Source organism: Solea solea, chromosome 5 (genome assembly GCF_958295425.1).
Source record: "Solea solea chromosome 5, fSolSol10.1, whole genome shotgun sequence".
Classification (NCBI taxonomy): domain Eukaryota; kingdom Metazoa; phylum Chordata; class Actinopteri; order Pleuronectiformes; family Soleidae; genus Solea; species Solea solea.
The window spans coordinates 6,693,914-6,708,841 of NC_081138.1; the positions used below are offsets into that span (position 1 = coordinate 6,693,914).

Genomic DNA, 14,928 nt, shown 5'->3' on the forward strand with positions numbered 1-14,928 from the left:
ATATTGTGACAGGTTTGATGTGTGTGTTAAATGATAGAGTTGAGTCCATAATGACACCCAGGTTGCGCACCTCTCTGACAGTGAAGTAGTGATGTCATCGACAGAGAGGACCAGATCTCCAACCTTGTTGAGGAGAGATTTTGGAGCAACCATCATCAACTCTGTCTTCCAGCTGTTTAGTTGGAGCAGATTAGAGGTCAACCAAGATTTTATTTCCTGTAGACAGTTGATAAGTGATTGTGGAGGGAGCTGAGTGGGTGGAGATGTGCTGAGATATAGTTGAGTATCATCGGCATAGCAGTGGAAAAGACTAAGACTTTATTGGTGTCATTAAAACAGTGTACACCAAACAGTGTGCACAAATTTCAGTTGCTCAGAATTTGTGGATAATAAGTAGTTAGGTTAAAAAACATAATATATACACATATATGTACAAAAATGCTGCATCTTGAAAAAATCAGTCAATTATATGTATTCATATCTGTATTCACGAGAGGCAAATTCAGGGCCAGCACATGTCATTATGGGGCCCTAAGCAGAAATTTATTTGGGGCCCCACTCCACCACCTTGGAGTAGTCTGTGTCTCTGTATTATTGATACAAATGTAACACTATAAATTGCATTAATTATAACTGTGTTATTTACTCCACAGTCCACACTGTTCTTTGTCTTAACCTTAGAGGACTTGCTAAATGTTGGAGATTAACACATGTTTTCAGGATTTTTAAGTCTTTTTAACTGATCTACAGTCCGGCATTGTTCCATTTGATTCTTGTGTTGGACGTCACACTCATGGGTCTTCCAGTGACGACACTCTCTGCCAATCAGTGGCCGTCTATTGACGTCACATTTTAGTATGAGCTCAGCTCGCTTGGAACCTCGTCAGAGCAGATACCAAAAAAAGCAACAGGTACCAGATACTATCCCTAATGGAAAACCAAAACAAAATAAGTAGTGCTTGAAATGTATAATAGTGTAAGATCTGAGCCAGAAAATTATTAGTGCATTTTTTTTATCATAAAACCCCCCAAAAGGGATGGAGAGAAGGAGAGAGAGAGACCGAGACCGAGACAGAGAGGGAGAGGGTTGGCGTCATACACAAGGATAGTGATTTTCATTGATACCACAAGATGGCAGTATATGCACACTGAAATGTAGAAAAGCATTTTCTCTCTCCACGTGTTTATCAAGATTTATGGCAGCTCTTGTTGAGAAGCTTCACCAATAGCGATGGACCAGTCCAATGATCAGTCTTCTGTGTGAGGATGACATCTCTCTCTTTCTGACTTAGAGCCTTTGAGTCACACCCTGGCCCTTATGTCTCAAATTGACATTTTCTGCATTAAATCTACATTAATATCAAATGAATAGCACCAATACATTATTGTGTCACATAACAACACAATACTTTGTTATGAGGTTGAAATGTGCAGTCCCTGTCACAGGGACTTTTATGTTCTGATGCAACCGATTATAAATCTACATGAAATGTCCCTGCATGATTCACTTCTTCAAAACAATGTATAAAACATAAACATTTAAACCTCCTGTCCTTGTCTATAAATAGAGTCACTTTAAGACTCCGTGTTTTATGTCATTTTAACAACCATCACTCACCATTTTCTGTGAAGTGTTGGTGTATTAATATTTTATGTTGCGGCAATGTTGACTGGAGATAGTCGTCGTAATAACTCATTCTCAAGTCAAGCAGAAAATACACTCACAAAATGGGTTTTCTGGTGTCTTTATACAGCAGAGATCAGTGTCATTATCAGTGCAAGACACTTTAAATTGCCATCGTGTGCATTTGAATCCTCCTGTACATCAATCTTTATGACAATTATTTGACCATTTTGGATGGGTAGAGCTGTCTTAGAGGATTAACACACAATTGACACAACAAGGCTTGTGTTCGATGAGATAAAGAGTGCTAATGCCATGCAAGCATCCATGTGGAAGCCTTTGAGGGAACCGGAATTAAAGGTTGTTCTTTTTTTGAAAGATAACACGATTTGAAAAGGTTGAATTGAAAGAAATTCAAATTTCCTTTTCACAGTGAGCAAATCTGTTTTCAGCTATTCCCACACAAACCATGTCTATCACTATGTCAGTTTTCCTCACAATACATCCCATTAGTAGACAATTACAATGATTCGCTGCTCCACAATGATGCTCAATAAACAGCACAAGCCAATAACATGAATTTAGTTGTCTATTTGTCAAATACAGACAATATTTAGACAACTATACAAATATAACAGAGGTGTCAAGGGCCCATGGATGACAAGATGTCCTACATCAAAAGATTTCAGTTTATTTCTTTTTCCATTGACAGCATCTTCTGTTCACATTAAAGATGCACGGATTAAGGATACAGAGGAGATTTCAGATGGGGTGTGGGTAGTGCTGTGCACAGACGGAGGGGCAGGGGCAAAAATTAAAAGGGCATCTACCACGCCGCAATGTTCATTGGCTCCATGGGCATTTCAAATTTTGGTTTTCTTGTGAGGTTGAGAGTTTGATTCCCAGCTCCACTAGTCTACATGGACATAGACACTAAACCTTCCTCCTGACAGCTTTAGTGTGTGGCGTGAATGATGTGAGTGAATGGGTGTGAATGGCAAAACTGTAGTTACACAGCTTTGAGTGGTCATAACTGCTACATAAATACAGTGGAAAAGTTACAACAAATTATTTTATCGTCATGAATCCTCAAAAACGTTACAAGCATCCAAGAATTTCAAATATCATGTGGTTCACTGTCAATAGCCCACACAAAATATTGTTCTATAGCAGTAAATCTTCCCTTGCATGGGTGTGGATGTTTTATGGAGCTTTATATTGACGTATTCTGACACTAAAGCATATTTTGGGTGCAAATTCTGTTGTGCGTTGAGTATATGAGTAGGAGCGCATCACACACAAGTTCCTGTTTGTTGCATCTGACAAGGTATTTGAGATTTTACTGTAGCCCTAGGCTCACTTTTAAATCGCAATAACAAAGCTGACTGCCAAGAGTATAAAGTACATTCAGACTTTCAGTATATAAGACTGCACTATCTACTTTAATAATGTGGTTTCTTGGCAACATTTGCATGGATACTTGTTTATATCTGCCCTGAAAAGATTGATAATCCCCATACTAGAAAATGACACACATAGATTACTGTTTGGTAACATTGTGTTTGTTTCCAATTTTTTTTTATACATATTTTCCTTCAGAGCTTCATTTTATATATTTATATTTTACTTTATTTTTGTTTTTCATTGTCTACTGCGGGACATCCGGGTTGCTAAAACGAACAGCCCCAACAAGAGGGGCCTTTGATTGACAGCCGAAATTGGCCAATGATACGCCGTTGCTATCATAAACAGAGTCGAATGAACCAAAGACTATTGACTATGCGCGTCACCGCAAATGTTATTGGTTGAATTGAACACGCGGAGCTTACTGCGTCACTGCGCGGGTCTGTCAAAAAATATGTACCTCATAAATGTATCCGGCTGACGCCTAGTCTTCTGCTTTTAGTCAGTATTTCAGTTAATAGTGGGATACTTTTTGACGGACGAAGAAAACCGTTGGGTTGAACGTTGCTTTCCACCCGTTGTCGGAAATTCAAGCAGCACGTGAGAGTCCTTAAATTGGATTAGCGCTAAGTAAAGCCACCGGTGAATGTTTAGCATTCTAGCTAACTGGCTAAACTGACAGCTTAAGTGTAGTGAGGAAAATGTGTGTATGGGCTTCTGACTTTGACACACACTCTTAGCATTAGCTCGTATGCGTTAGTGTTATAGCTCAAGACACGAATGTTAACTTTGTAGACAGTTCGGTGTGTGTAGCCCTTCACCTTGTCACTCTGTGCGTACGTCACGAACATTTGCCTCCAAGGTTAGCATCGTATACATTTACCAGTCCGTTTTAAAAGACATTTGGCTGACAACATGGACAGTTACAGTCAGCGGTTTGACTCCGGACGAGACAGTAAAGCTCAAAAGAAGAAGGGTACCCCTCACTACAGCACATCGACTCATGATGAGGGAGACCGCAAGCAAAAGTTTGTAAGTACGGTTTACTAAATGAATACATCTGTTTAATATTTACTTATCCACATTACTAAATAAGAGGACGATAAACACAGGGACGTGTGGGGACAACATGGCAATAATACTTTGTTTTGGTGTTTGTATTAATGTACACTCACAGACCACTTTATTAGGTACACCTGCTGAGCTGCTTGCCCAAATAACTGATCAGCTGATACAGCAAGTCAGTGCATTTATGCATTGCGCCATGGTCAAATGCAGTGTACCTGAAAGAGCTCTTGAAGCCACACACTCCAGGTAGAGCTCTGAGGTCAACTGATCAGCTGCTCTTACATGTGCCTAGATCATGGCTATAAAACAGGGGGGAGATGGAACCTTTTCTGTCACAGCTCCTAAGCTGTGGAACAGCCTTCCTTTACATGTGAGAGCTGCCCAGACCCATGGCTATATATTCTAATTTACTTTTTTTTATATGATTTCATCCACTCTCTCATAAGCCATGTTTACATTGTGGTAAGGTTCAGTTTTGTACAGTATGGTATGGTAGGCAGGGTGTGTGCTGTGCCTAAGGGCCATGTCCGTACCTTACCATTTTTACTCTGGTACCTCAACGGTAGGGTGCCAAAGAATGAAACAGTTGGGGACAATTATTTTGGTAACTTTTCTAATGATAATGCAAAAATTACACTGTACTGTACCAAACTGACCTGAAACGGTTCAGCTATATACTCCTGCTATAAACTCTGGTCTCCGTCCTCTGTCTCCGCCCCCTCACTCCTTTTGGTTTTATTGTGGAGGCTTAGTCTGTTGTAGTTTTCCTATTTTATTGTTGGTATTGTTTTGTTCTTTTGCTGTTGGTTCATTTTTCCCTTTCCCTTGTTCTCTCCCTTTCCTCCTACTTTATTTTTATTGTAACATACTTGTTGTATTATCTCTCTCTCTTCTATCTTCATCCTCTAATTTGTTTGGATATCAGTATCCTGGTCTGTGAAAGCATCTTGTCAATGCTGTTTTTAAAATGTGCTATGTACACAAAGTTATTATTATAATTGGAATTGGGCTTCTTACTGGAGGGTGGACACTTCTAATCTCCGCCAGGTCAAGGGCTGGGGTACTGCTGATCAAGGTGCCCAATCTTCATTGGTCATTGTTAATTGTTAAACTCTAAATTGACCCCAGCCATGGGTGGCACATCCAATGAGCAGCAGTTGTCTGGGAGAAAATGCCTTATTGGCACCAGAGGTCAGAGGACAATGACAAGACTGGTTTAAAATTACAGAAAGACAACTCAAGCAACTCAAATACTTTGTTACAACCAATGTATGAGAAAGATATCTGACTACATAAAATTTCAAATCTTGAAGCAGATGGGCTACAGCAGCAGAAGACCACACCTGGTGCCATTCCTCCCACTTTATAATCCAAATTTCATTTTTAAAACAGAGTTGACCAAAGTTCTGTACATCGCGTAAATGCATTAAACAGATGGGATACAAAACAATGTACACAATACAAGAGCAATATAAACGATCAATCGATTGATCGAGAAAATAATCGACAGATTAATCGATTATGAAAATAATTGTTAGATGCAGCACTACTTTTGAAACTAGTGCAGCAGAACATCTTAGATTTTTGTGTGTTAACTGCAGCAGATCTGTGATCAACGACCTTGACTGTTGATTCTGCTTTGCATGTGGAAAATCAGTGGGTTAAAATTAGCACAGGGTTTAGCTCGTACTCTAATCCATGTGCTTCCCACTACTACAACAACAACAACCTGATTCTCATTCTGACTGTGATAGTTGTTTGTTCTGGGAGGTGCAGAACAATGCTTTTATTGTGGTCTTTAATTAGGGCAGCAGTCTTCTATTGACAACAACAAACAGAATGTATAGTACCCTCCTTCAGACATGACAGATCGACTTAATGCACGCTCAACACGCTTTTGACCTCACAGTGCAACCACAGGTTAATTCCCCCTTGCCTCCCCATTCACATTCCTATCAACAGTTGTAGCAAAGATCTGAGCTGGAATGCTTTTCTTTATATACACAATGTTTTTTTCTCCACTCACACTTATGATAGATTTACAACATATTTCTAGCATTCAATACACATGCCTGTCAAAGGGCTTGGATCAGTGTTCAGGGCTGTCATGCTGAAGGTTAAAACCATTGTTTGACCCGCTGCATCACTGCAATAGGGCTGAAATAATAAATTGATTAATAGATTACTAAATTTAGCGTCAACTAGTTTGATAGTCTATGAATCAGTTTGAGTTAGGGATGCACAATATTATCAATATTATGAATATCGTAGGGATAAGGGCTGTGCAATTAATAAAAACTTGTGTTTCAATTAATAATTATGGTCCCAAACATTACAAAAACACAATAATCGAAACAAATTGATTATTACAAAATGGGGGCTTTTATTCTGACAATTTTAACGACTTTTTCCGCTATATTCAGCAAGTATTCAGCTTCCTCTAGCGACTCTTTTTCAAAAAAGCGACTAGTGACTTTTGGGGACTCTGATGTCAAAGCGCATATCGTTCTCAAGGTCTTGCACACCAGACAGGAGGTAAGTGCAAATAATTCAGATGCAATTTATAAAACACCCTCCCATGCACATCAAGCACGATGCGAAGATACCTATAAATTAAGAGTTAATTTAAGAGTTAAGGGTGTTTTTTTTACTCACTTTTTGTCGATTCCATGACAGTTTTCCTCTCTCCTACAGCGTCCATTACAATTACATACACATGGCCAATTACGCAAATTAGGTGATGACATCCTTTGGAGACTTCTAGTGACTTTTAGCTACTTTTACTTGCTGGGGATTAAATATTTCAATTTTGACCCAAATAATCGTGATAATCGGGCAGCTCTATGATATTGGTATCGACTATTTGCAAACATACAAAGAACTAGTCATAAATAGAGCAAACAATCTCTAAACGACATTGTAGATAACAACAGCAGAAAAGCAACAGAAGTGGCGCTATGACATAATTTTTTCCCCAAAGTAGTGTGTTTTTGGTATTCATGAAAATGTTATGGTGTAGTTTTGAGATTTGCTCAGCACTACAGCTCCACATACAGGCCTAGCATATGTACTACATTGTTTAAGGCCTTTTCACACAGGAAGTGTTTTTTTTTTTTTTTGCTACTTATTACATTTGAAATATTTTTTGAATTCATCCAAATTATCTGCACTTTCGTCCCATATTTTCACAATGTGTTTGTTGTACAAACACCTTTTAGAGTCGTTAATGGGGGTTTCATGTGGACGAAGGCATTTCCTGAAATTATGTTGTTTTATCAGGAAATCTTTTTTTTTTAAAATGACAAAGAAAAAGTTTCTATAGGGAAAAGTCTGTTTCCATATTGCTAAGGTGTGAAACCCCTTCTCGTGTGTATGGGCCCTCGGACTCCATGTGGTCATGTTCTTTCTGGGAAATATAATTTAGCTAAATAATTTTTAATTTCAGGGTCACTTACAGCTTTTGTGTAGTCTCCACTTGTAAATTATGGTGGGGAATGAAAGAGATAGTGCAGTTGTAATGGATATTCCTCAGCTGTTTTCATGTGACCTGAGTATTAAACTTCATCTCGGGTAGTTTTATGTTGGGGGAGATCATAACCCATGTCGTCTTCAGGGACGGGGGGTTTGCGGTGAAGATGGTGGCCATACACACGAGCATACTTACCTTGAACATCCCTTATATGATCACATTTCAAATGGCCGCCTGTCCAGGAATTGGACTTTGAATTTATGTGGTAACCATTAGACCTCCAGTCCAGATGACACCTCCGTTTATCTCTTTAAATACAAGGACAACGGAGCTGCCTCCATGAAAACTGGGTGAACTCGATTTGTTGATGCTGACTGTGAGCTTTAGCTAAAATCCCTAAAAATGTAGTAAGTGGATCTTGATTTTAGATGGCATTTAACTTCTTACTTACTCTGGACTTAATTCATTTTTGATACTGCACAGCACATCACAGACGACTCTAGTTAGTTTGAATTAGGACTGCAACGAGTAATTGATTGTTAATCCATTACTAATTTAATTGTCAACTAAGGCTGGATGAAGAAGAGTGACAATACACTGTAAATGCACTCTAACTGTTTTATGATCTGTATGATGTATTAGAAGAATCAATGGAACTGCTTAACACAAATAATTAGGATTAAAATGAAAGTGTTATGGCGAATGATTGAAATTCCCCAAACCTCCGATGGTTGCCGTGGCCAAACCCTTTTGAATCCACAAAAACCTATGATAGCTCAGACTATTTTGTTCATTTACGAAGAGTGTAAGTTGCCAAAATGGACGCCAAATTCAAAATGTCCCACTTCCTGTTGAGTTCAAGCCATGGTCCATGGTTTTTTGTTCGTCTTGGGCTGTAACATGTTTGCTTACCTCCATGCCAAGTTTCCAGAGTGTCAAGTGTCAAAAATGACCGGAAAACCACGGATATAATAATCTGAAGGAAAACAATAGTTTCCTTGCATTGTGTGTCTCTGGTCCCTGGCTTTCGTGCTCGGCCCTAAATATGATGATTACCAATCCAACAGCCTCTAAAATCAGGAAAATGCAGTCACAGATACCTTATTACGATATTACGATATCCAAAATGTTAGACCATATCATGTCTAGAGCTGCAACTAACGATTATTTTCATAATTGATTAATCTGTTGATTATTTTCTTGAATAAATCTATTAATCGTTTGGTGTTCAGAATATCAGAAAACCTTAAAAAATGTTGATCGGTGTTCGTCAAACCTGAAAATGATGATGTTCTCAAATGTCTTGTTTCGTCCACAAACCAAAATGATTGACTTTTAATGATTTCGTTATCCATAGCAAAGAAATTAAGAAAATATTCACATTTAAGAAGCTTAAACAATTGGAAATCTTGTTTTAATCATGAAAAAAGCTTCAAACCGATTATTCGATTATCAAAATAGTTGTCGATTAATTTAGTTATCGATAATAATCGATTCATCAATTAATTACAGATTCATCGATTAATCGTTTCAGCTCTAATCATGTCTCGTCACAATATAAATATAATATTGATACATTGCCCAGCGCTATAGTCAACTACTTTAATAATCGATGAATTGTTTTGTGTTTATGTTTATGAAAACTGTTAGTTGCAGTCCTAGTTTGAATTAAAACATTTTAAAAAAATTGATTAGAAACTTCTTATCTGCTGATTTTAATTCAAAGTAGCACTTGAAAAAGCTTGGACCGTAAAAACAAAAAAAAACTCTCACTGTGAAAAGCATAAGAAGTGTTGTGTTTGTGGTGAAAACATTTTAAATACAAACATTTTTGTTTTTTTTACCAGGAGTAAAAAGGAGCAGTCTCCTGTCAAAAAAGTGCAAAGCATCATTATCTGAGTGGAACTCCAGTCTTGCACCTTCAGTTTTTGTTAAAAGGCAGCTATACACACAGAGACCATGCTGTTGTGTTCAACTGATGGAAATGCACAACTAAAGAACGTCTTGTCTACCCCACACACACACGCACACACACACACACACACACACACACACACTAACTAAAACACATACTGTTGTGTATTTCCTTGGATAATGCAGCTTATTATTGCTATTTGAGTCCCAATCTCTTTGTATGACTTTCATATCAACAAATAATTGTGAATATTCTTTCATGGTAAGCAGTATTTATTTATTTTACTCTCAATTTTACCTCAATAGGTGGCACTCAAATAATATCCTCGTCTTTTTACTATAATTACTGCCAAGTGATTTACCAGAGGCTATTTTAACATGTGGTTGGTTTTTTATCAGGCAGAATATTATGAACTTGTTGAAAGAAGAGAGGACCTCTTCATGCAGTGTGTTCATGTTCATTTTCAGAGGCTCAAAAATCGGTTGCGCTTGTCCATCTTGGTGAGCTCAGAGGAGGTTTTATGGTCTCATTAATGTAATGGGCGTTGAATATTTTTGTTCTATGTCACAAATTTTTAGAGGGGGATTTTAGTGTTAATGGGTAATATGACTGGATTTTTCATGCTCAAAATCAGCAAATGGGAATGAGCATAAGTGAAAGAGATGCGCCATTTACTTTATTCATCATAAACCTTTAAAAAATACAGTGAAAATTTGAAACTAGGCCAATGTTGCCTCCAAATTAATTACTTGTTTTTCACCCTGCATAGGTAGTAGTGCTTAAATCTAGCTGTCAGTTGATTTGATTGACATAAATCAAAAGATTCTCCAAGTGCCATTCTTTTATGGGTTTGTAAAAACAGAACAAATCCAAACAAAAACGGTGAGACGTGATGTCTTTGTTTGAGCTTCATTTTTTTCTTTCCATGACCTCCATGAATCCCCCGTTTGTGGTCCCTTCTCTTCTCTATGGTAGATTGCAAGTGTGTAGTGTTTTACTAAATGCTATTTTGTCTACTAGCTGTAGGTTTTCTCAGTTAACTGAAAAAGATTTTCTTTTCACAGTTTAATTTAATTAAAGGTTGATAGCGTAAAATAAAATGTATTCACTGGCAGTTTCAAATTACTGTTATGTTGTTTGTTAAAATGGTAGATTTGCAATAGTGAGATGAAAAAAAGCAACGCTTTAGTTGTTGCTTCCTTATTTATAGAATAAAAAAAAAAAGTTTCTCCTGCTCAGTCTGCAGCTCAGGATTTTTCATTATTGATCTGCCATTTTGTGACAAAATGTCAGGAAAAAGGTGAAGAACAACTTATTGATGAATCAACAAGTGTCCCATCTTCACTCCTGGGCATTCACGCGATTATTGATTTAAACAATATTGACTCTAAAGAATTCCCATAACTGCTTCACATATTGTAATTTGTGTATCAAAAAGATTACCCTTTTTATAATTATGTATGTCTAGCAGAGTAGTTAAGGCTGCCATCAATATGGTTTTTGTTGCCTTTTTTAGTGCATCTGTTTTGCAGCGTTGTTGAGTTGCCCTGTGCTGCAGTCATGTATTAATATTACATATTGCATCATATGATATCTATATTGTGACATGAGACGTGATATTTTCTTATATTTTGGATATCTTCATATCATGATAAAGTAGCTGTGATCACTTCCTGGTTTTAAAAGCTGTTGCATTGATAATCATCACATGTATTATATTGAATACATTTGAAATACACCAAGTACAATAAATCAAATGTATATAATTATATTAATTAGAAAATACATAGAATTGACAAAATTATTCTTATTTATTTTTTTATTTTTAGCCTAATTATTTGTATTATACCAGACATTTAACATTAAAAAGCTAAAGAAATAAACCAGGTATTATCTGAAATGAAAGGTAATAAGTGTCTTTTAAGATCATACAGATGATAAACAGTATATATTTTATTTCACTCTCACTCACAGAAGCATAACACTTTTCACGAGTCCAGAAAAACAACCTGTGTGCAGCTTCATATCCACATACATCTCGTATATCAGGATATAGACTAAAAATATATCCCAGCAAATCAGAAATATTGATTTGACTTATAATGTGATTCCTGATATATATGGATATTGAATGATATAAAAATGTATATTGTGATAAGCCCTATAGTAGCAGTGACTCTTTGGTATTGACTTTTCATTTGTTACTTACACTGAAATTATACTGTTTTTTTTAGCAGTCATATAACTCTAAAAGGCAAAGACAAGGCAATGCAGCTTTATTTATATAGCGCATTTCATACACAAAGGCAACTCAATGTGCTTTACATAAATCAAACATTTAACAGTAAGAATTGGAGAAATAATTTACAATTTAGAAATGAAAATAAAAACAATTGTATAAAAACAATTTAGAAAAAAAAAAAGGGAAGTAAAGTGCAGACCTACACCAAGGAGATGTATTGACTGATTATTTGTTTAGTTGGTTACTTATTGGACTATTGTGTGCTGGCTAATAATCCTGACTTTGAGTACAATCTCCATGAAATACCAGATTTACAGTAAATGTCATTCATGTTTATGATTTTCTGACTCCATTAAATTGCAGTGTGCTTCTGTTTGTTTCATCAGTACATTAATAATTGGCTTACTTTCAGTCAAAAGAGTTATTTGTTATATGTGTTATATATTAAAGCTTTTATGCGGCATTGTCCCCTATACTTGTCATCGTGTTGCAGAGTTTATTGTAGGCTGCAACGATTTGTCGATTATTAATCGATTGCTAGGGCTGAACGATTTCGAATAAGCCCTTTTTTTGACATGAATTGCGATTGCGATATGATTCGAGATACTGTATCAGAAGAAATAGGGCTTCAGTCAACCATGAATTTCTTTGGTTGATTACAGCCCTAGTGATTTCGATATACATTTCGATTAATTGTTCGGTCCTATCGATTGCTACAACAACTACTTGATAATTATTTGATAAAGATAAAGATTTTTTTCATAATTAAAACAAGTTATCAGATTTTTCAGCTCCTTAAATATGAATATTTTCTGGTTTATTTGCTTTCTTTGGTTTTTGTGATTTTTAAATGCTATAAATATCCTGATTTGTTTTGTTTTGTTCTGTTCCCCACCTGTAGCATTTGCCCTTTAGAAACATCACAGATGATGTGGTAAGATTTCAGAAACTGTGCCTTGTATTTTTTTTACATTTTGTTTGTCTTTTTCTGCAACATCTAACACTAATTTTAGACCCTGTTCAGACCTGGCATTAACTGTCCTGAGTAATCTAAAGACAAGTGAACAAGAAAAGTGTTAGTGCTCTTGGTAGCATACATGACATTTCTGAGTATTGATGGCACGATAAAGTGATAAAAGTGATAAGAAGCACTTACAATAAGCTAGTAATAGTGAATTTCTGTTATTGTGATACTCATTACTCATGAATGGAGATGAACATTAATTCAAATTATTTCACCTGAGTGACTTGAAAATCCTACCTAAAATCACCAGAATAAAGCCATTGTGATGTGCCACAATGTGGAGCTGCATCTTTCCTCATGATCTTATTAGGTTTCGCGAAAACAAATATGCATACTATCTGCGTCCTAATGACCCCAAGTTCAGAGAGAAGGCTACAACTGTTTTAGTTAACTTGGAAAAAATGATATTAAAACATTTTTGCAATAAACAGTCATCATAACAATACTGTGAATCGCAATTATTTTGGTCAGGATAATTGTGGCAGGACATTTTTATTGTACCATGCCTATTTTTGAGTTAAAAAATTTGTAAAATAATTGTCAGCTGATTAAGAATAAGAAAAACCAATGGCGGCATGATCAGTCTCCCTCTACAATACATTGTGAGGTGACACGCATTTGGCTTGCATGTTCACGTGCATTTACACACAGTGTAGAGGGTGGTAGGTAGTCAACTCTTATTTCTCAGAAAGGATGTAAATACCATGTCTGAACTGCCCCTTCTTTGTTTTTATGGAGCAGTGCTTTTCTCACCCAATAATGTCCTGTCTGGCTCTTCATGCTATTTGTTTTATGTTGTGCTTTGTTTACAATTCACACTAACTCATTAGTAGGCAATATTTTCTTTTACTCTGTTCTGAAAATTGACGTTACCATTAAAATACACTCATAATATTTCACAGCTTTTATGTATATTAACTTGTTGCAGGAAACAGTGTTTTTTTCCTATTGTGACTGCATTTTCTCTGTTTCCTCAGCTGGACAGATTTGCCAGTATTCGGATTCCGGGTAGTAAGAAGGAGCGGCCGCCTTTATCACACGCCAAACACAACAGCAGCGACTGGTCTACTTCTTCGTCATCCACCTCACATCAGTTTGAGGAGCTGTCCGCAAAGATTACCTCAGAAAAAGAGATCTTGGCCTTGTTTGAAAAGATGATGGTATGTTGAGTTGTCATCAAACAATATTTCCTACATTTTCTTTGAAACCCCCCCCAAAACAATACAATAAAACAACTTAACTCATATCATTACAATAAAACAACCTTCACATCTTCACCACAAATGCTTAAGCACAGACTAGTACTTGATAAGCTATTTATGGAGATATTAGGGCAACATGATGGTAGTAAAATTGGATGATTTTGTATGATTTTATGATACAAAATAATATATACAATACAATAATAGGTTATGATACTACATATCAGTTTTTTTGTGACTGTGACACATTTAGGATGCCTTCTCTAACTCTGCCTCTGTCTCCCCCCACTACCCCCCCCCACTATGGTTCAACATTTTATGGACCAAATAACTAATTAGATTAGTCAACACAAATCATACTTAGCTGACTCACCTTCCAGGCTCAAATGTGATTGCTGTTTTTCTTTTGAAATGTGTCAATTGAAACTTATGACAATGCTTTTTTCTTTCTTTTTTTTTTGCCATGTCTGGTATGTAAATGTAGCGATGCTTAATTTTTTTTAAACACACTGTTTTTTTTCCCCTACAAAAAGTGGTTTTAGATTTGTTATCTGTCGTTGTTTGGGCCAAATGTCTTTAGTGTTCTATTTTGCCATAGTAATAACTCAGCCTGCAACAGTTCTTAAAGAAAAATAGGCACTGACACTAAAAATGTCAGTAGTGGAACAGCACCAATTAAATGCTGGAAAGTCTCTGCGCAAAAGCAAAACTTGCATACAGCACAGATTATGAACTCCCCACGACATTCACTTTACATCTGTTATTCCCTTAATCGCAGCACTAAAGCGTCTTCTACACAAAGGTTGAGACGGACCACGGCGTGAAAACCATGAAAAGTGCTCTCTTAAGAGTGTGTCAACACGAATCCCCTGCACTTCATCGCGACTGTACTCGATCCTCATTATGATCATTATTGGGGATAAAGCTGTGCGTAGCCTTTCTGTGCGTAGCCTTTCTGGTACCCCGACCACTGGTGGTCC

The 14,928-nt window shown here is 36.7% G+C and overlaps 1 protein-coding gene across 3 annotated transcripts in view; it reads left to right on the top strand.

Annotated features, from left to right (window-relative positions):
• Positions 1 to 3,470: 3,470 nt before the first annotated feature.
• LOC131459966 (protein diaphanous homolog 3-like) overlaps positions 3,471 to 14,928 on the top strand; it is a 231,728-nt gene continuing 220,270 nt past the window's right edge. For 2 of the 3 annotated variants that reach the window (XM_058630164.1, XM_058630166.1), the window contains exons 1-3: positions 3,471 to 4,060; positions 12,624 to 12,656; positions 13,724 to 13,906. In XM_058630164.1, the coding sequence (XP_058486147.1) occupies positions 3,944 to 4,060; positions 12,624 to 12,656; positions 13,724 to 13,906 (333 nt within the window). In that variant the 5' untranslated portion in view covers positions 3,471 to 3,943. The remainder of the gene's footprint in view (positions 4,061 to 12,623; positions 12,657 to 13,723; positions 13,907 to 14,928) is intronic. The other variant, XM_058630165.1, reaches the window with a different exon arrangement.